General features: G+C 33.7%; 1 protein-coding gene and 1 pseudogene across 2 annotated transcripts; both read right to left on the bottom strand.

Moving 5' to 3' along the window:
- Window positions 1-500: 500 nt before the first annotated feature.
- On the bottom strand, window positions 501-5333 carry LOC143551062 (glutamate receptor 3.4-like). The gene is made up of 5 exons (XM_077041582.1): window positions 5103-5333; window positions 3692-4090; window positions 3635-3638; window positions 3533-3564; window positions 501-665 (listed from the first exon to the last, which is right to left on the bottom strand). Exons 1-5 carry the CDS (start codon window positions 5331-5333, stop codon window positions 501-503), a joined length of 831 nt encoding a protein of 276 aa, XP_076897697.1.
- Window positions 3711-19252, bottom strand: LOC143551061 (kinesin-like protein KIN-7D, mitochondrial; annotated as a pseudogene). Its single transcript, XR_013138434.1, has 27 exons — window positions 19119-19252; window positions 18239-18480; window positions 17413-17510; window positions 17231-17320; window positions 17097-17149; window positions 16429-16494; window positions 16225-16278; window positions 16014-16073; window positions 15822-15900; window positions 15652-15719; window positions 14606-14661; window positions 14404-14509; window positions 13956-14060; window positions 13734-13841; window positions 13503-13634; window positions 12812-12991; window positions 11768-11944; window positions 10765-10902; window positions 10461-10580; window positions 10324-10374; window positions 10149-10209; window positions 9874-10019; window positions 8456-9103; window positions 7515-7644; window positions 7276-7391; window positions 5103-5513; window positions 3711-4090 (listed from the first exon to the last, which is right to left on the bottom strand). The product of XR_013138434.1 is annotated as a kinesin-like protein KIN-7D, mitochondrial (transcript).
- Between the last annotated feature and the right edge of the window lie 1414 nt (window positions 19253-20666).

The raw sequence follows: 20666 nt of genomic DNA, 5'->3' as shown, positions 1-20666 counted from the left end.
TGGTTTGGTGGCTGATTTGATTTGATTTGATTTGATTTTCAACGAAAGACCTAGTTTTTATTCATAAGTTTAATATTTGGGGGTGTTTGGTTTATTTAATATTTATTAAATAGAGAGTGGAGTGGAGAACAATGAAAGGAGATTTCTTTGTTATAATAATATTATATTTGAAATTTTAAGTACGTAAACTTATGGAACGTTGTGATACCATACCCCATGATGCATAGGAACTAGATGAAATCTGTAAACTCTTGTCACTGTCGGGTTTGAACTCGAGATTAAAGACATGATTTGTTCTTTCACCTGGATGTTCTTCGAACAGGCCCAATTTGGAAATCCGGAATCGAACCTACGTCTCTATGTAGAGAGGGCTGGCCGCTTACCACATGACCATATTCTCAATGCATTTTGTATGTATTAGTATTAATGCAATAATCTTTTATTTGATAACTAATTTGGCAATAAAAAGTATGTCTGATAAAATCTCACAAACATTAAAGCTATTGCTTACTCTCGCTACCTTTACGCTCTATGCCCTCCTCCTTTACTGACTCCACCTCAACGTGGATATCTCCACGTAGGTCCCTTTCTTCATCCCTGCAAAAATCCGACGTGGCATCTACATCAGCACCTATGGTGACGATGGGGTGCCCGTACTGCACAACCTAATATGATATATTTATGTATACGATTTTTCTCTAACACACTCTTTCATTTTTCAAAATAAATATTTCTTAGGTCCTTTATATCAAATATCTACATATATCAATCTAATTTATAAGCCAAATACATAGCTTATTTCTTAACTTAGACATATTGAAAAGGAAACATTTTAGAGAGGCTTGTGGAGTTGTGGTGTATTAATTATAACTAGTTTTTAAAAGTTTTTGTCTAACAAAGAGTTAACACTTGAACTAGAAGTACTGTAGTATGATATCATATGTCACCCAACAACCCTTTAAAAGAAACACTACATACTAATGTTACTAGTTACAATTATTGTTTGTAAGGCCCCGTTACCGGTAGCCCTACTTTCGTGTTGGATTTACTCATAAACGCAGTTCTAATATCAGAGTAAATTAAAAACATTCGCGGAATATAAAAACTTTAATAAAACATTTCATAACAATTCAAAACTTGTCTTAAACAACCAACTTGTCTTTCGAAAACTAAGTAATTAAAACATAACACGCCTGAGCCTTCCGATGCCAGTCTCTTATTCAACGCCACGTGTCCCCTCAAGCGAGCTGCCTCATCTTACTCACCTGCGTGCATACTAAAAGTCAGCTACGCTAAGTGAGTTCTAGTTAATCATACATTATACAATACACACAAACTTATATTCTTTCATTCATACTTTCATACTTTCTTTTGTACTAACTTGCTTTCATATCTTACGTTATAAAGAGCATTACGCCCTACATTCCTCATTATTAGGGATCGGTATCCTCCTTCCTCGAGTATTATTAGGGCTCGGTACCCTCTTTCCTCGAATATTAGTAGGGTTTGGTTCCCTAGTTCTCGAATATTAGTAGGGTTCGATTCCCTCTTCGTTACCATACAACCATACATCATACCTCGAGTATTATTAGGGCTCGGTACCCGTTTCGTAACCATACAACCATCATTTCCTTCTTTTATTAACTTTATCACGTTCATACACATAAGCATACATATCACACTTACCTTATATATAGCGTTACAACCTGACAGTACGTGCAATATCCGAAGATCGTTCACGTACCATCAAGCAATCATTCATACATTTCACATTATTCACATAAGGCATACACTTATCTCTTAGGATAAGCGTATTAACAAACATATTGAGTATGCACACAACCCCGAAAACATAACACATAAATGGGGCTAGAAACTCACCTGAATGCGGTTCCTTTCTCCGTTTATCGTGGTTCCTCTCTTTAACTGTGCTCTGCTAACTGTATATAGGTTACATGTATCAATACTCGTCCTACCGTATCAGATTATTTCAACTTAGTGCTAAATTAAACTTAGGTGAAGTTAACCTCAGGCGAAGTTAACCTTAGGTGAAGTTATCAACAGGTGAAGTTAACCTTAGGCGAAGTTAACCTCAGGCGAAGTTAACCTTAAGTGAAGTTAACCTCAGGAGAAGTTATCATCAAGCGAACTTAGCATATGGCGAAGTTCTCATCAGGCGAACTTAGCTTGGCGAACTTAGCTGCAGGCGAAGTTGCCCAGCTGCCGCCTCTGTTCAATCTTAATCCCCCAAAATCATATCTGTTTTAACGTGAAATTCTTGGATGTGATATTTAACCAACTCGCGATCAATCCTATGGTCGTTTTTGGATAAGGTTTGGCCCAAAAACGCATAAAGTTGGGACCTTTAAGCGTTCAAGACTATATCTTTCCATTTAATCGATTCGCACAGGTGTAAGGGTTCATTAGTTTCATTTTAGCATCAATTTTACAACTTTACATTTCGTTTACCCCCGATCTATTCTCGTTCTAAGTTTCAAGGCTAAACGTTTATAAATACGTAAACTTTAGGATCAAAACATACCTTTTATCCGTTCGGTTGGTCGCGTTTTGCTTGGTTATCTTGTATCTAGCTCGTATATGAAAGATCTATTGCTATTCTATGTTCGTTGGTCGTTTCACCCTCTTCCTCTCTAGGCCGTAAATAGTAGTAAGGAAGTGTGTGTGTGTTTTTGAGTGTGTAGAGATTATGATGGATATAAATGAGGGTTTAGGGTTTTAGGTTGGTTTAAGAGGGTATTTATACCTCTTGAAGCCCATGGACCTAAAGCCCATTACCACTTAATCCACCTTAATTAATTCAAGTCCATGCTCTTTATTAATACTAATTAATTATTCAGGTCCGATAACTAAACACAACTTTCTTTTATTAAATACGAGAATTTAGGATGTTACATTGTTACACATGAAAAAAAACCTAAAAGCTATTCATCCTCATTGACCATTAGATTGCGTGTTGTGGAGGGGCTATACCACTCTTCCACATCATCGCCACGTAAGAAACGGGACTTTAAAACCCTTTCTCCATAAAGCCCCATTGTGGTGTAAGGCCCCCATTTACCGTATTATATATATGACAGTTGGCCCCACATTTTCCGCATACCGCCCGTAATTTTGTCAACCCTCTCCTCCCCCCCCCCCCCCCCCCCCAAAAAAAAAAAATACAACCCTCTCCATGCCCACACCAAGTGGTCCTAATGTCCATAATATTCATGCTAATCAAACCACACCAAGCATACACAATTCTATCCATACTCAGATGTATAAAGCTCGAGCTCATTTAGTGAATGAACTTTGCTTAATTCTTGAGCTTGACTCGAGATCGTTTAAGCTCAACTTAAGCTTCTAGCAGGTTGATTTCAAAACGGCTTGCCTCATTTACACTATTAAGAAAAACATATGGTTGCTCCAATCAAAAATCTAGAAAACAATAAAAAAATCGTAATGCAAACCGCTAACATAATATGCACAAGCAGTGTGGCAAAAAGCTAATAAGACTATTTATTCTAACTACATGTCCTATATTAGTATCAGAATACTGATTGCCTGTAAAACAGAATACAGTTCACATGTGAAAAACATGCAAGAACATATCTTTCCATTTTAGGAAAGTTACCTATCTACACAACAACAAAATTTCAAAGTTAATTAGTTGTGTCGTTATGCCCACTACGGGCTTGAAGCTTTGTCGCTTCAACATTTCCTTAATCTCGGCTTCTTTTCTATCGTAAAAATCGACTAAATCTTTAAAACTCGCAGACAGTCTCTGCCTAGCTGATTCGGGCTCTGGAATCTCGTGTGAGTCTTCTAAGTCAAGGTCAAATCTACGGTATTGACATAACACTCTATAAAAATAAATGCCAAGAGAAATGAAACACGCAATCCCACATATGAGGAATAGACCCCAAAAGTTGCTTAACGAGAGGCTACTAATGTTGGTTGTTGCGGCTTTAGATGAACACGAAGTCATGCTTAACCATTTGTCGTGGATTCTTTCTAGTTCTCCGTTTTCTGAGAGTTGGAGGATTGCGGTTGATAAATCGAGTGCTAGTGGAGAATCCCTTTGGAATGCCTGAAAATTTACACATTGATCATTCCTTATTATTCTAAATGAACAGTTCATGAACATAAACAAACATAACAGTTTAGGCTTCTAAATATGAAAATTAAATAGGATTTAAAATAGTATTAGTCATAAATAAATTCGAATGATTATTTAAAACAAATGGGATATGAACAAAGTAACGAGCATTCACGAACGTAATTAAATGAACGAGCCATGTGTTCATGTCACTCGTTGAACTACATGAACAAAAAAAAATTCATGCTTGTTCATTTATTAAATAAACGAAAATTAAAAAAACTTCTTGCTGAACAGCTCACAAACGGTTCACTGAAGGTTAAGTTCGTGCATAGCCCTAGTAAAATATTGTCATCACAAGCAATCATATAATTCAAAACTAATACTTCGAAAATATAAAGATTTTTATATATTAGTGATGAAATTAAATGTTCTAAAAACCGTTTTTTACCTTGTACCGGATTGGGCTAAAACTGGTACAGCCGGTTGAACAGGGGTTGTTGTACTTGGAGGTTCAACTAGGTTGAATAATTCACCTTGTTATTTCATATAAAATTATAAATGCAACTTCAACTTAAAAAATAACCCAAAAGTATATGATTCCATAATAAAATATAGTCCAAAAGTTAATCCATAATAAAAAAAATAATACAAAAGACTCGATTTTCAGAAAATAATTAAAATTTTTACCTGTTTCAATATTAATCGCTAGGTTAAAAGTAAGTTTTAAAAAACATGAGCCGCAAAATATCAAAAATCTCTTGGGGCTTAAAAACGGTATTTTAGAAAAAACCGCCCGGTCGAAGTTCTAGCAAACCGTCCAAAAATACCAGGCTCAAAATACCAGCCTGATATGCGCCTCGTATTACTGGTTCAACAGGCCACTATGAACCGGTTTTTAAAACACTGATGAAATCCATAGCTAGCTAAAACTGGAAAGGTCAATGTTTGACCCAAGAAGTCAACCCGCATCGGTCAAAAGTCAAAACCAGAAGAAACTTACAAATCCCCAGCCGCTTTTCGTAAACTCCCGACCAACGATCTTGAACTCACAGTCAGTGTAAGAAAGAAAAAGCTCGACATACGGAAGCTCATCAACAATGGCGGCCACACCACCGTTTGCAGGACCAAGACGAAGCGCGCTTATGTAATCTGTTTGGTCTTTTAAATATCTGATCCTAGATGCTGCAATATTAAAGTTCTTTGACCAAATAGTTATATGCAAATGATCCATCTTGAATTCCTATTGGATCATTGCTTGATATGATCCCATCGATCCCCTCGATGCCTGAAGTCAACTGTTGAACGGTCAAGATCGAAGTCAAACTCGCGGTCTAGCTTGAGTTGATGATCAAGACAACAAATAACCATAGCAGTAGAACAAATCTTCCCAATGTGCTTACTGTGTTCTCCCCTGCATGAATATTAATTCACAAATAATTAGTTGCAATAATAATAGTTTTTGTATTTGTTATTGTTGTTTGACATAACTCATAATCTGATTAATTATTAAGTTAATAAACAAATAAACCATAAATGACATTTTTAGTATGTAAAGGTTTAGGGGTATACACGAGCTGAGCCGCATGTGAACTACTAGAAATCGGCTCGCAAAAAGCTCCAATCAAGCCGAGCTTAAATGAACTCGAGCTTGGAGCTCATTTAATATACGAGCCAAAATCCGAGCTTGAATCAGCTCACAAGCCTAATATCTTTATAATCTTTGTTTAATATACTAAACTAATAATAACAATAATTTTATATTAATAAAATAACAAAATAATATGCATTATGCTATGTAAAAAAAACTTAATTATAAATATATATAGGGTCGAGATACTGTACAATAATGCCTTAACGTACGATAGGTACGCGAGACGCTCAAAGGCAAAACCTAAAAACGCTCAACCAAAACCTAAAACGCTCAGCCAAAACCTAAAACCTTCAAACAACGCTCAAAAACGGTTTTCGTGAAAAGGTTAAAAATTGATCGATTAACGATCCAAAACTGTTTTTTTCGGTGAACCAATGATTAATTGGATATGTATTGACGATTCCGAGATGTTGGGATGTGATTTCATGGATCGATTTCGTCCAAAAAGGGGATTCGCGTACCTATTGTACGATAAGCTATTATTTTATTGGATCTTTTCCCTATATATATAGGATGAATATCATTACAGAACTCATAAATTATTTAAGAACTTGAAGGAACCCTTAAAAACTAACGTTTTTTATAAATTCTTTTGTATGTTAGTGTTACTTGAGTGTAGTTTTATCATTTTTTTATATCTATCTTTACGATTACAATGTTAAAAGTTAGTTTTTATACATATCCATGTTTTGTTTTACACCTATGTAAATTTGTTAGTACATAAATTTTACACATATGTAAACTTGTGATTAATATATGTAATCAAAATTTTTTATATAAAATATGATAAAACTACTCTTAAACAATGTTAATATATAAAAACAATTAAAAAAATGTTTGGTTGTTTAGAGTTCCTAAGAGTTCTTAACTTTATTAGAGTTCTTAAATGATACCAACATATATATAGAGAGAGAGAAATATTTGGGTGGTGACATGGATCTCGAGATCGGCTTGCTAAAAGCTCGAATCGAACAAAATTTACATTAGAGCCCACTAGATAAACGAGCTCAAGCCTAAGCTTAACATATCGAGCTTTACCGGGCTCGTGATCCTAAACAAGCTGAAACAAACCAATCATTTCTTTTAACTTTTATTTAATATATTAAATATATATTTACATAATAGCTATTAATTTATACAAAATATATGAACAAAATAATTAAATAATATATATTATGTTATACATAAACTTATGAATAAAAATAGTGTATAAAAATAATCAGAAATGCATATAAAAATAATTAAACAATAAATAAATAATTAACGAGCTGAGCCTAAGTTGCATGAAGAATTACTTCCAAAATAAATAACAAAACTTTCCATTTTACCCTTCAAATATCTTATTAGTCAATTAGTATCTTAAACACATTAAGGCCTCAAGGGCGAAACTGGCACTTATTAAACATGCAGGCATCTTAAACCGTGTTTTTATAGGACAACTATTTTGAGACGAAAATAGTTTAAAATACTAAAAGGGGACAAACAAATATCAAACTATATCACAAACAATAACTTGATTTACCTTCATTTTAGTAAAAGTACTTTGCAAATGTCAAGAGGTGAAAGCGTATATTCTATCGGTTATCTTTGTCCGACAAATTGGACACTCAAAGCACGCAGCCGAGCAAGATTTACACACTGCAAAAACAATTATAAGATATTATAAATTTATCATATAAGCCGATTTTGTTTAAGTTTAATAGATGGCAAAATAAATTGTTTAAATAAATACGGGATGATTTGAATTTTGAAGCAACTTACAACTAAAATGGCGGCAAGGAAGAAGCATTGTTGTAGTTGGTGATTCAAAACATACTTTACAAACATGAGAATTTGCATCACTTTGACTGTTGTAAATAAGCTCTTTCTCCTTCATTTCTTGCAGTCGAGCCTGGATGCCACATCGATTAATCATGAACGATTTAAAAAAAACATATTTAAAATGATAGACATGCGGAAAACGTGCAGGGTAATCCAAATATACGGGTTTGATTTTAGTTTTTTACATCATTAGTTCCCAAAACAAAAAATAAATTCGACAAAAAAGTCTGCAAACTTATATTTTTGATAAATACGTAAAAAATGTCCTTGTTTTGCATGATCGAGTCCCGGACCTTAATCAGAGGACCTCTTTTGATGGTGTCTATAAGCTTAGGGACTTTAACATGCAAAAAAGTAACCCCATAAGGATTTTTAAACACCTAACCTTAGTCATTTAATGAGAGATACTTATCACCGGTAACCATTAATGCATACAAATTGCATGCTGTTGATAAGAACTGGAAACTAAGTTAGCCATTAATAGTTAAAAACAAAGCACATCGCGTGCTTTTTGAGGTTTGCCCCAAGTTTAAAATGATAAAGGTAGAGGTGACAATTTGACTCGCTTACTTCAAATTTGGTAAATTAAGGTTTTGATTTACCTAACTGTCAGATGACAGACTATAGTAAAAAGTGAAAAGGTCAACTTGGTCCAATAGGTCAAACGCGTAAAAATTGCCTAAGGTGGCAGTAAAGCCTAATTTTCAAATACTTAGATATTATCAATATCGTTTTATAATAATAACTAGCGGCTAACGCATTAATTATTTATTAAAAAAAATCTTTAAATGGGCATTAAGTATCTCTCAACCCGTGAACCCGACCCATTTCAACCCATACTAAATTACTAATAAGACATATGACCAGTGACCAAAGTGTACCTTTAAACGAGCAACAAGGGGCTCTTCCTTTGGCACATCATGAACCACCTGTTGAACATCCAAAACCTGCTTTTCTTTAACCGAATTACTAACATCACCGTTATCTAATCCCGATTCATCCAAAACCTCATTTCTTTCAACATGTCCATTATTATTAACACTTGATCCATTAATCTCTTTCTCTTTCTTCAACTGAGTAACCTGAACCCACACGTTCGCCAAATCATTTTCCAAAATCGCTTCTTTTTTCTTCAATTCTTCCGCCTTTTTCCTGTACTCGTTTTCGATACGTTCTTTTTCAGCCAATGCAGCCTCAAGACTTGCTACCCTTTGCTTCATTGTGTGCAAATCTCTTCTTAATTCTTCTAAGTCAAAGTCAAACTCATCAATGACCCGACTCGATGTTCGACCATTTCGACCCGGTTTTGGACGGTTAGCTCCACAAGCAGCCGCCAACTCTTTTTCAAGTTTTGTGTTTTGTAGTGAGAGTTTGGTTACTTCATTGGCTAAATGCTTTAATTCAACAGCTGCAGCTGATGCTAATTCTTTTGCATAAGATGCTTCTTTAGATAGTTTCTGATTTTGTACAAATAATCCATTGTTTTCTTCTAGAATGTAAATTAGTTAAATTACAACGCTATATTACTCCTTTCAACTCACAAATAGAGCAAGAAAAATGAAATAATTATAGATTGTGGATTAGACAAATGAATAACCTCCCCAATTGAGTAATTCTCAGGTCCAAATTATTATTATTCGTATCCTTATTATTAAATAAATAACCTCACTAAATTATTAATATTATTAATGCTGTTATTATTATTATTGTTGTTGTTATCAATATTATTAAATAGATAAACTCACTGATTTATTTATATTATTGATTATTGATGTTATCATTATTTATTAAGGTTTTGCTGTAACTATGAATCTAAAAAGCAATTTGTATCACCATTGATAAACCATGGAAGTCAAACATGTAAATAAAAACTAACTTGAAAGCAGACGAGTCAAACAGATCAAAAGAAGCTCAAATAGTATTTTTAATGCAAAAAAAATAAAAAATTACTTCTTTAATCATATTTGACACGAGTTGTTTTATAAGTTGAACAAAAAGGATTTTGCGACAGTCTAAGTTGCACCAAAATTACCCATTTTGACACTCAAATTATTCTTGATGAGAAGAGAACTTTATATATAATCGTATAATTGTATATGATGCTTTGATTATTGTTAAAAATGGGCAACAGGAGTTTCAGATCAACCCGGCCTGTACCAAAAGTACCCTTTATGTCAGTTCTATATTTTAACCACCCACCCCAAAAATATAATAAAAATAAATAAATAAATAAAATCCACATGTATATACAAATATACAACGCAAACTACTAGCCCATGCTTAGCTTTATAATAATCACCTGCTTTTGAATTTTCTTTCTCAGTTCATCAATGTATTTTTCAGATCCATGATGTCTAGATGATGACAGGGCTTTCTCGCTCTGCGCTGCAGCCAACAGTTGTTCAAGTACTGTAATTCTATCTTGCAGCTCTTTGTTTCAGAACACTGTAATTTAAACAAAGAGTCAATACAAAAAGAAGTATAGAAAATAAAAAGTGTATAACTTAAGAACCAAATATTAGCAACGCCATGAACCAAATGTAATGAAATGAAATAGTTACATGTTGCATTAACCATCCATGCGTACCTTGTTCTGCAATTGTTCCTGGAGAATTCGATTGTCTGCTGTCTTGATCTGCGGATATAAAGATTGAATTAAATGCTAAATATCAGATATTACAGTTAAAACATAATAATATATGTTTTCAGTTGAAAAGAAAACTATGGAAAACTTTGGAAGCAGGCATACCTCAAGCTCGAAGCCCTTTTCATCGCATTGTGTCATCAGTCTCATCATTGTCTATTTACGAAGAAAAAACACCAAAAAGACATGTTAGCATAATAAACTTGCAACTGAATAGATAAAAACACAAATAAGATAATTACCTGTTGCATATCAGCCAATGATGTATTAGAAATTGAAGCTTCATTGCTTTCAATAATCTGTTTCTCTAAGACCCTCATTTGCCTTCTTTTTTCTTCAATTTCTCGTTCCAAGTTTTCTATCTGTTGAAAGATAAATGTATTTATAATTAGCATAGAATTCTTACATCTGTCCCATCATCATAAAAGTTTGGCATGTTCTTTCAAAAACCATATTGCATCAACTATAAGGCCAAATATTAAAGAAAGAATTTCATAACTTAACCGTAAAAAGCATGCCAAAGTTAAATGTAAAAACAAGAATTACTTGTGCTTTTGAGCTCTCGGGATCGTTTGCAGACTGCTCTACTAAACGTTTCAATGTACTTGAACTGAATGCTATCTCTCCTGCAAGCATTTTAACTTGCTCCACTAGAAGGTCCATCTGATCTATCGAGATTACACCCTATAGTCAAACAAAAGATTGTTTGCAAGAAAGCTGGTATTAAGGTCTATAGATGCCAGAAGCTGCAAAATTTGCAGTGAATATGTAGAAATTAAAATGATAATTCCAGATGAAGTATATTTGAAGCCTTCCTTTTGGTGAGACATTATTCATTTTTCATTTCAGTATTTCACCAATATTTGGTGCAACAACATTCATTACACCAAATTCTGTAAGTTCAATTTTAACCCTTTTAGTTAAATATAACAGTTAAAAAATAATCCGTAGGCCTAAAAATATTATGCATTGGTAAATACTTGACATAAAAAGATTACTTTATACTAAATATAGTATCAGAGCAATCTTATTTAGATCTTTAAAACGAGTCTAGTATTGAATATGAATATTAATTCTTTTGGTTTGAATTTTTAAACTCTACTGATAAGTTTTATAATTAACTAATAACAAAAAATCAAATAAATATAAATTATAAAGGTACATAAATGTATTAAGTTATTTTTGCAGTTAACTAGTATAAATTCATAAAAACATCTCACTTAAAATAAAATACATACTTTCTTAAAACACTATGTATTTATTTTTCATAAACAGATTTAATTAAAATGAATTACAATGTAAGAATAAGTGTTAAAAGAGTTGGTTTATATATTTGGTGCAGACATGGAGTGAAATAAAAATGGTGTAAAATTGATGCCTTTTTACAATGTGTTTTTTATACTTTGTTGAGGTCCTTATATACAGAACAGATTAAGAGTCTAAAAGCAATTTCCCATTTTTATCACATTAGAAATTCTTCTTTCTATCAACAAAAACGGTTTATTTGAGGTATTATTTAGAATCATCCAAAAAGGGTACTGAAACATACTGTTGGTTGTTTTGCACCACCACCAGAGCCATTAATTAGGTCACCCGCTTGAGTTGATTCTGTGATGGTGCTACCTGCTGCTGATAAATTGCTGGAATTTCTTCTGTGTTTGGGTTCATAAGATATTTCTGATGGAGTGCCGCTTGGATTCTCACTTTGCAATAGAATAGAACCGTTCTAAAGCAGATGCAGATAAAACAAAAAGATCAAGCTCGAGCCTCATAGAAGAAGATGCAAACAAACAGCAGTTAAAAATTCAGAAGAGAGACATAAATCCAGAGGTTACAATTTCAAATCATTCACCTAGAAATGGATTGATTTCAAAAGCTAGTTAAAAATAAAACGAGCAAAAGGTGGCCCAAAATATCCAAACTTTCACAACCTCTTAAACTGCTTTATTGAATATATGCATGCATACATATATGTAGTAGATATATATGTGACTACTTTAATAATAACGTTTAATATATTAGTATTTATCGAATTCAAAAATAAGGGGACATAAATTGTCTGCAGGTCAACCTGACATGGTTTGACCCGTTACCCGACCCACATAATCTGCCCTCTTTTGTGACGTCTACATATATCCATGGGAACACAAAGAAAAATAAGTTATAAATTTGCATAAAACCAGCTACTAACTAATTCATCTTTAATACCAAGGGACCAATCTCACAGCCACCTTGACATGTAACACAAATAAGACAAATATACAGAAACATGCTCGATCATTATTTTAAGAAGAGTTTTTGTAGCCATATTTAATACGTTAATTATTTATAGAATTCAAGAATAACGGGCCAAAGTGTTTGAAACCCAACCCTGCCCATTCTGACCCCTGAACCTGTTAACCAACCCTCACAGAGTCACGACCTATCAATTTCTAACCGCTACATAAATCCATGAAAACTCAGATGGAACAGAGTTCAGAAATTTGCATAATGTTACACCAGCAAGACAAATATCCAGATAATAAACCTCTAAACACCGTAAAAGTTATAAAAGGAGTAGCTTAATAGAACTTAGTGAAACTATGTAACTTACATCATCTTTGTTGGCAGAAAAACTCCTTTGATGAGCAGATACATCTGTTAATCCAGGAATTGTATTTTTTGAGGAAACAAGTATTAGTTTTGTGAACCTTTGAATTCTACTCATTAGAGCTGCCTTAGCTTCTTCCTCTTCCTCTAACCGCGATTGCATCTTTACTTGTCCTTCTTCTAACTATTAAAGTATAGCACTAATAAACATAGATATATTGTTGAATTTGAACTGGCATACTAAAAGTAAAAAGAGTATTCAGACCAAAAACATGCCAAAATAATGTAAAATGAAAAAACTCCCTACTTTTTCTGCAACAGACCGTTGCCTTTTGATAGGATGATACAAGGATACTCTTTTTGAAATTTGTAAGGGTAATAACGTCATCTGTCATGTTTTTTTGCCCGAATTGGTATAAATGAAACTGGATACACACTCAGTTCATGGGCCGTCTATAAAAAAAATTCAATATATCATATATGGGTGTCCTTATTGGAAAAGGATGAATACTTTTTTCTAGTTTATTTACGTAAAATTGTGCTTCTTGATATAAAGATACAACGACAATTTTGTATTTTAAAGGTTCATAAGGGCATACGATAAACAAACTGGATGCATGCTTGTATGTAGTAGTTTCGATATAAGTGGCGGGGCCTTACTGAAAAAGTTGAATACATGTGTGGCCTCAACATACCTTTTGCTTTAAGCTCATTATCTCCTCAGGATTGACACCCACAAGCATCCCACTTCTTAGCTGATCAAGCTCTTGTTTGAGAACGGATATTTCTCGTTGATACTTCTTAATTAGAGACTTCTCATCAATAATCTGAATGATGAATGTTTCAATAGCATATAACAACTAACTTAGTAATTTTGGTTTAATAATTACTGCAAATGATAAAAAAAAATTAGTTTCATATCAGACCTTGTTCCGAGAAGCATAGATTTCAACTCGCTTCGCCCTACTTGCAAATTTCAGTGTGTTGTGTGTCTCCTCCATGTTACTAGAGGCTGGAGTTATAGTGCAGATGAGCTGATAAGAGCAATAAGTAAAACAAAAAAACATTAGAAAATGCAAGTGATTTATCAGATACCCATTTATTCAACTAAACATTTGTCAAGTGTATTCCAATTTGTTTTTACTCACCGAAACATGCCCATGGCCACTTAATGAAGACTGTAGTAGACGGGTAAGCTTGGAATCTCTATATGGAACATGAGATGCCTTCCCTTCACTAAGCTTTCCAATTACCTGCAAGTCCAATTGAAACAAATATCCTAAAAAAGATCACATGACTGGATATAATTGTCAAAAAACAAAGTAAAAATATCAATCTCAAAACAAATATATGATAATATTATGACATTTTAGAAGCTGTCATTGTACCAAAATGTTGACAACGAAGAACATGCAAGAAATCGCACATTTCAGGGTTGCGTTAGCTACATATTGGCAGTTTGGTAATATATAAACTGAAAGTACCTAAATACCTAATGGTTCTCATATACAATTAAATAAGCGTGTAAAAACATATAGGAGTTGGTATTTATGCATATCAACTTTCCAGCAACATTAGAAATCTATAGTGACTTACAGTTCCAAGGGTTAAAAGACTATTGTTTATGTAAGATCCTTCTTTCCTCCTAAGTCCAGTTGTTTCAGTTTTTGAGCTCTCTGATCCCGCAAGATCAATTAGATTATAGAGAAACAAGTTAAAAAAGAATATACGTAAACGATAAACCAGAAATAAACTTATAAACCTGTGCTATGTATACCAAAAATCAAAAGTACATACAAGTTGCGAAAAGATCACTCCATCATACTCATCACCATGAGCGCTGCTTTCAATCATCTGTTGATACAAATAATTTTAAGACGGTATTTTGTAAATGGTTGTCAAAATCAATAGAGCGAGTAAATAGGCAACAGAAAATCAAGACCCGTGTCAACAATTATAAAATTGAGGAGGTATTCAACAGCATAATATAATTTAAGAATTCATTTAAATAAAACTTTGCAACACCATGAGCCTATGACGATAACTTGAGAACAGAACAAAATGAAGCTGAGAGTAGATCATCAGGGCCTTTCATCCCCCAAACCAACTTAATATTGCACAGCAGTATGTGACTTAACTAAATCCAAACTTCAACCTATTTATATGAAAGCGGGTTCATTTTAGCTTGTCTTTGTTTGTTGAATGAGTCAAATGGGCTGAACAAGTACATGTGCCAAAATTCATATTACTAACAATACAACAACAATCATACCCAGTAAAATACCACAAATAGCAATGCTATAAGTAGGGTCTAGGGAGGGTGGGATGTAGGCATGTAGGCAAACCGTACCTCTATCCCAAAGAATAGAGAGGTTTCTTCCATAGAGACCCTCGGCTCCGTAAACCTCATATTGCTAATAATCTAATATTCAAATGCTAATAATGTCCTAGATCTACTTATTCAAATAAGATTATATTGCTATTCTAGCAATACAATAACTTTAATTATATTTAATACATATATTATTCACAATCTTTAAAAATATAGGCAAAAAGAGTTAGTGGTTCGACCCAACCCAGCCACTACCCTACCCACTCATGTTGCCACCTCTATTGAGCCAGTGGAAGAAAGTAGTAAATTAGACCAAAGAAAAGATGACATGCAATTTCAAATCGAGAATATTACTTGCCAATACTGGAACTAATAAAACATATCATCAGGCCTTCGAAATCAACAAAAAAAGATAATATATGAGCATCTAAATGAAAAATATATACGCAGAATAAACACAAGCCTACACATAGTTGAAGTGTAATAATGAGCAATAAACAAAACACACATACCAGAGTAAATATTGTGTGACTACGGCTACTAAGAAGATTAAAATTATTTGAACCCACATGGTGGTGCTCTGCAACATAAAGTAGTGAACAGAAGATGAAGATTACATAAGTGAGAAACACAAATTTGCACACTTGTAATTGTACAATCAGAATGTGAGAATCAGCAGTACCTTCACCAGCAGCAATAAAAGAAAGGGCATGTCCAGGGGATAAAACAACTTCTTCCTTTATACCCTCAACATATGTACCCTATGAAAGAAGAGGTAGCATGATCAAGAATACAGTCACAAAGGCATCTATATACAAAGCCTCACAGAACAAGCTAGAAAAATGTTTAGAAAATTTATCGTGAGTGCAAGAACCTGTGCATCTTCTCGAACACGCAGATTTTGTCCGGTTGGATCAAGCAAATCATTAATCACCTGCATAGTAAGCATAGGATACTGAGCCTATTTAAATAAGCTTCACAAAAAGCCAGTACAAGACAAGAAAAACCGGCAGAGAGAAGTGATATATAATGTGGATTTTAACTTTGATTAGTTTACAAGCAATCATCTAAGTAATATTACTAACCTCGTTGTAGATCTCAAGATATGATACACGCAACAAGAACTCCCTTCCTGGAGTCTGCAATGTTAATGTAAGGAGTCCATTACTCATAAAGTATGCTCCTAATACACGTGTGTATATATACACACTGAACCAAAGGTGTGGTATATGAAAGTATGCAATTGTCATGCCTCAAATGTTAAAAATGAGGTTCTTATAAACACTTACATCCTGAATAATACTGAAAACATCCTTTATAGCCAACGGAATTATTCCAGGAGAATGGTTATCACCCTGAGAAAATAATTGACAAGAGTTCTGAACAAAATACAAACACGTGTATAGAAAAGCAAAGCATAACTTATAGGGTGAATAAATTGCATCAAACATAAGCAATCCTTTATGTAGCCAGAATAGCGACATCATACTTCTCCAATCAAATTAGTGTTTCCCTTTATAATTTTGTGACAGAACTAGTAATATGTACTCCAATGAGATCAACCAAACAACTCAATCTTATCAGGAAACTATCTAATCAGCTATACAAACAGACCAGTTTCTACTCCCCATTGACTTGTTTTTTAATTGGTGCCGATAACAGCTTAATTATGGTCAATCAAAGATATATTTAATAAACACTAAGCTTCATTAATTACAAAAGCATAAGCGCATACTAGGTCACTAGAAACACAATTTTATGAGCACCTATAAGAGTTTAATGCCACCTTTACTACCCCAGATCACCTATAACCACATACTATTCACATTCAAGCCAAGAATAAAGTCTTACAAAGAACTGTGTTCTAGTTTACCTGCCCTCTTTAGATGAAATTATTCAATATGTAACTTCAGAAATAATTCAATAATAACTTCACAGGAGTAGCAACTACTCTTACATGCATTGTATGTGTCTTCCCACTGCTCGTAACTCCATAAGCAAAGACAGTGCCTGCATTAGCAATCTTACATTATATAAAACAACTTATTTTCATGCAATTGAATTGCTTAATTTGATCTACTTTTACTGCACCGTTTACTCCTTCCATAGCAGTCTTTACAACCGGTCGAGCAGCTACTTCATACACTTCCTGTGTGACAGCAGATGATCCAAAAACTCTATCTGTAATATCATATAAGGTATATTGTCAATTAACGACTTGCACATCCTCATCTATTTCCTTGATACACATAAGATAAAGCCAAATTGTGTACCAAATACATAGGAAGTGACAGGATTGTACTCGTTGCGGACGAGCTTGTCTCCATCTGCATACCAAGCAATCTCATCTCCCCTCTGGTACTCTCGTTCACTATATGTCAATAAATCAAACAAAATGTCACTGACATTTTTCTCAAAAATCTAACCAGCTGAAAACCAGTATTATGCACAAATCTAACATCAATTCAATTCAAATTCATCAATAGATCAACTTACCTTAAAGGATTAAACCCTAAATAGCCCGAAATCAGCATTATGCGCAAATCTAAAACCAATTAAACTCAAATTTATCTCAAAACCAGCATTATGCATGAATCTAAAACCAATTCAAGTCAAATTCATCAACAAATCAAACAAAATCTCACTGATTCTCAAAATCCTAACCAGCTCAAAATCAGCAATATGCATAAATCTATAACCAATTCAATCCAAATTCATATATAAATCAACTTACCTTAACGGCCTAAACTCTAACCAATTGACAGTGAGCATTATGCATGAATCTAAAACAACTCAATCCGAATTTTATCACTAAATCAACGTAAACTAGCTCAGAATCAGCATTAACCAATTCAACCCAAATTCATCACTAAATCAACTTAAACTAGCTCAAAATCAGCATTATGCATGAATCTAAATCCAATTCAACTCAAATTCAATAACAAATCAACTTAAACTAGCTCATAATCAGCATTATACATAAACCTAAAACCCATTCAACTCAAATTCATCAACAAATCAACTTAAACCAGCTCATAATCAGCATTATACATAAATCCACAACCAATTCAACTCAAATTCATCAACAAATCAATATACCTCAACAGCCTAAACCTAACCGTCACCGAAATACTATCTCCTCCACCTCCGGTTCTCCGCACACTATCATCCACCTCTCCGAAAACTTCATTCACTGAACAAAAACCTACCGGCGACCTGCCTCCATGACCTCCTCCTCTGTAATTCATCGAATAGTCCTAGCCGTAGATCTCAAACCTCCGTTACCGCTACCGGATTAACCGTATAATGACGTCACGGAAAGCGTTACCGTTAAACCGTAGAATGACGTCACGTATTATGAACACGAGATCGAACCTCCGTTACTGTAACCGTTACCGGATGAAGCGTAAATGACGTCACGTAAGATGAACAGGATCGATGAATAATAATAATAATAATAATAATAATAATAATAATAATAATGAGTTGATAGGTGGTTCTGGTGATGAATTGTGGAAGCTGAAGCTGCCATTAAAAGGTTAAAGTAACGAATAGAAAAGGTGTGTGAGTGATGGAGATATTTGTTATGTTGTCAGATAGAGTTCACATGGAATGGAGATATTTATTATTATTATTATTATTATTATTATTATTATTATTATTATTATTATTATTATTTGTTAAAACTTAAAAGTGAAGAAGGAGGTTGAGATTGTGTGTGGAGTAAGTAAGACAAAGTGAGTATGAGTATTGTTATTGTAGATAGAGAAACAATATTACAATAACAATGTGACTCTGTGTGTGTATGCGTATAGTGTATACGTATAGAGAGAGAGAGAGTGTATGAGTGTGTGTTGGTGAAGATATTTTGAGAGAGAGGTAGTTGCAGAGAGTGGAGAGGAGAACGATGGAAGGATTTCTTTCTTATAATAATATTATATTTTGGAATTTGGTTTTTTTTTCTTAAGTGTAAAACTACCATTTTGGGGACATATCCAACGCCGACTCTTCGACCGTCGTGAAGCCGTACCCTGTGATGCATAGAAACTGGATGAAATTCGTAAACCCTCGTCTTCTGTCAGGTTTGAACTCAGGATTAAAAACCTGATTCATTCTTTCACCCAGATGTCTTTCGAACCAGCTCAAGTAAAAAACCGGAATCGAACTTGCGACTCTACATAAGGAGGACATGCCTCCTACCACTATACCAAATTCTCAGTGCATTTTGTAAGTATTAGTGTTAATGTAAAAATCTTTTATTTGATATAAGTAATTTAGCAACAAAAACCATGCCTAATAAAATCTTACATACATTAAAGTTACAGCTTATCGTTGAAGTGTTTTCACGCCTTGTCTCGCTACCTTTACGCTCTACGCCCTCCTCCTACTCTGGCTCCATCCCAACGTGGATATCTCCACGTACGTTCGTTCCTCAATCCCCACAAAAATCCGACATGGCATCTGCATCAGCATCTATGACGGCGATATGATACCCGTATTGCACAACCTAATATGATAGATTTATCATTTATGTATACCCTTTGTCTCTAACACACTCGTTTATTTTTCAAAATAATACTTAGATAATTCTTAGGTCCTTTATTTTAAATATCTCTATCACTCTAATTATTATATATATTAAAATGGGAATTTCTCCCCCCCCCCCCCCCCCCTCACATTTGTACTATTCAATTTACTATTCCTTCTTTTTTTTCTTTTTTTTTACTTTAAAAAACTAAGTATATTTAACAAACCTTAAACGTTAGCAAGTGTCGGATTTACATGTCTTATTTGTCGGTAAAACAATTCTTAAACTTTGTTTTTATATTTTTATGGGTGGTCTTTAAAATGACCGAAACTTTGTTTAAAATTTAAAATTATCCAATTATCACATGTTTTTATATTCGTGTCTCGACGTTTTATACCATGCCTTTAAAATTTGATTTTTTGGCTTACTAATTCATGCTTACCAATCTGTGTTGGTACTGCCGATACTAACCGAATTTGCATCGATTCGCAATTGTAATGTGCCAATTTTTTTCCATATATGATAGTTTGTTGTATTTTGGCATTGTCAAGTTTATTCTTTTGTTTACTTTCGATGTCGTAACCCGATACGTGTTAATTTCACATCGGCTCACAACACTTTTGTTGTTTAACATTTTACGTATGTTTCTTTGTTCGGTTTAATGATCCCGTCGCGAAGCGAGGAGTCCTAAATCCTAGTTTATAAACCAAATACATGGCTTATTTATTGACTTAGACATATTGAAAAGGAAACATTTTAAAGATGCTTGTGGTGTATTAATTATAACTAGTTTTTAAAAATTTTGTCTAACAAAAGGGTTAACACTTGAACTAGAAGTCTTGTAGTATGATATCATATGTCACCCTCAACCAAAAAAAAAAACATGCCTAACTATGTTTCACTTAAAAAATCTTATTTTTTGTTCTTTCAAATTTGTCAAAAAAAAAAATCCCTTTACACGGTAGGTTTCAAGTTTCAAACAGGCTATAACCTTGAAGC

Source organism: Bidens hawaiensis, unplaced genomic scaffold (genome assembly GCF_021521415.1).
Source record: "Bidens hawaiensis isolate Kalapana, Puna unplaced genomic scaffold, B.hawaiensis_p1.1 tig00016259_1, whole genome shotgun sequence".
NCBI classification, from domain to species: Eukaryota; Viridiplantae; Streptophyta; class Magnoliopsida; order Asterales; family Asteraceae; genus Bidens; species Bidens hawaiensis.
The sequence above is the reverse complement of the archived record's forward strand: the minus strand, read 5'-3'. Positions and strand labels throughout refer to the sequence as shown.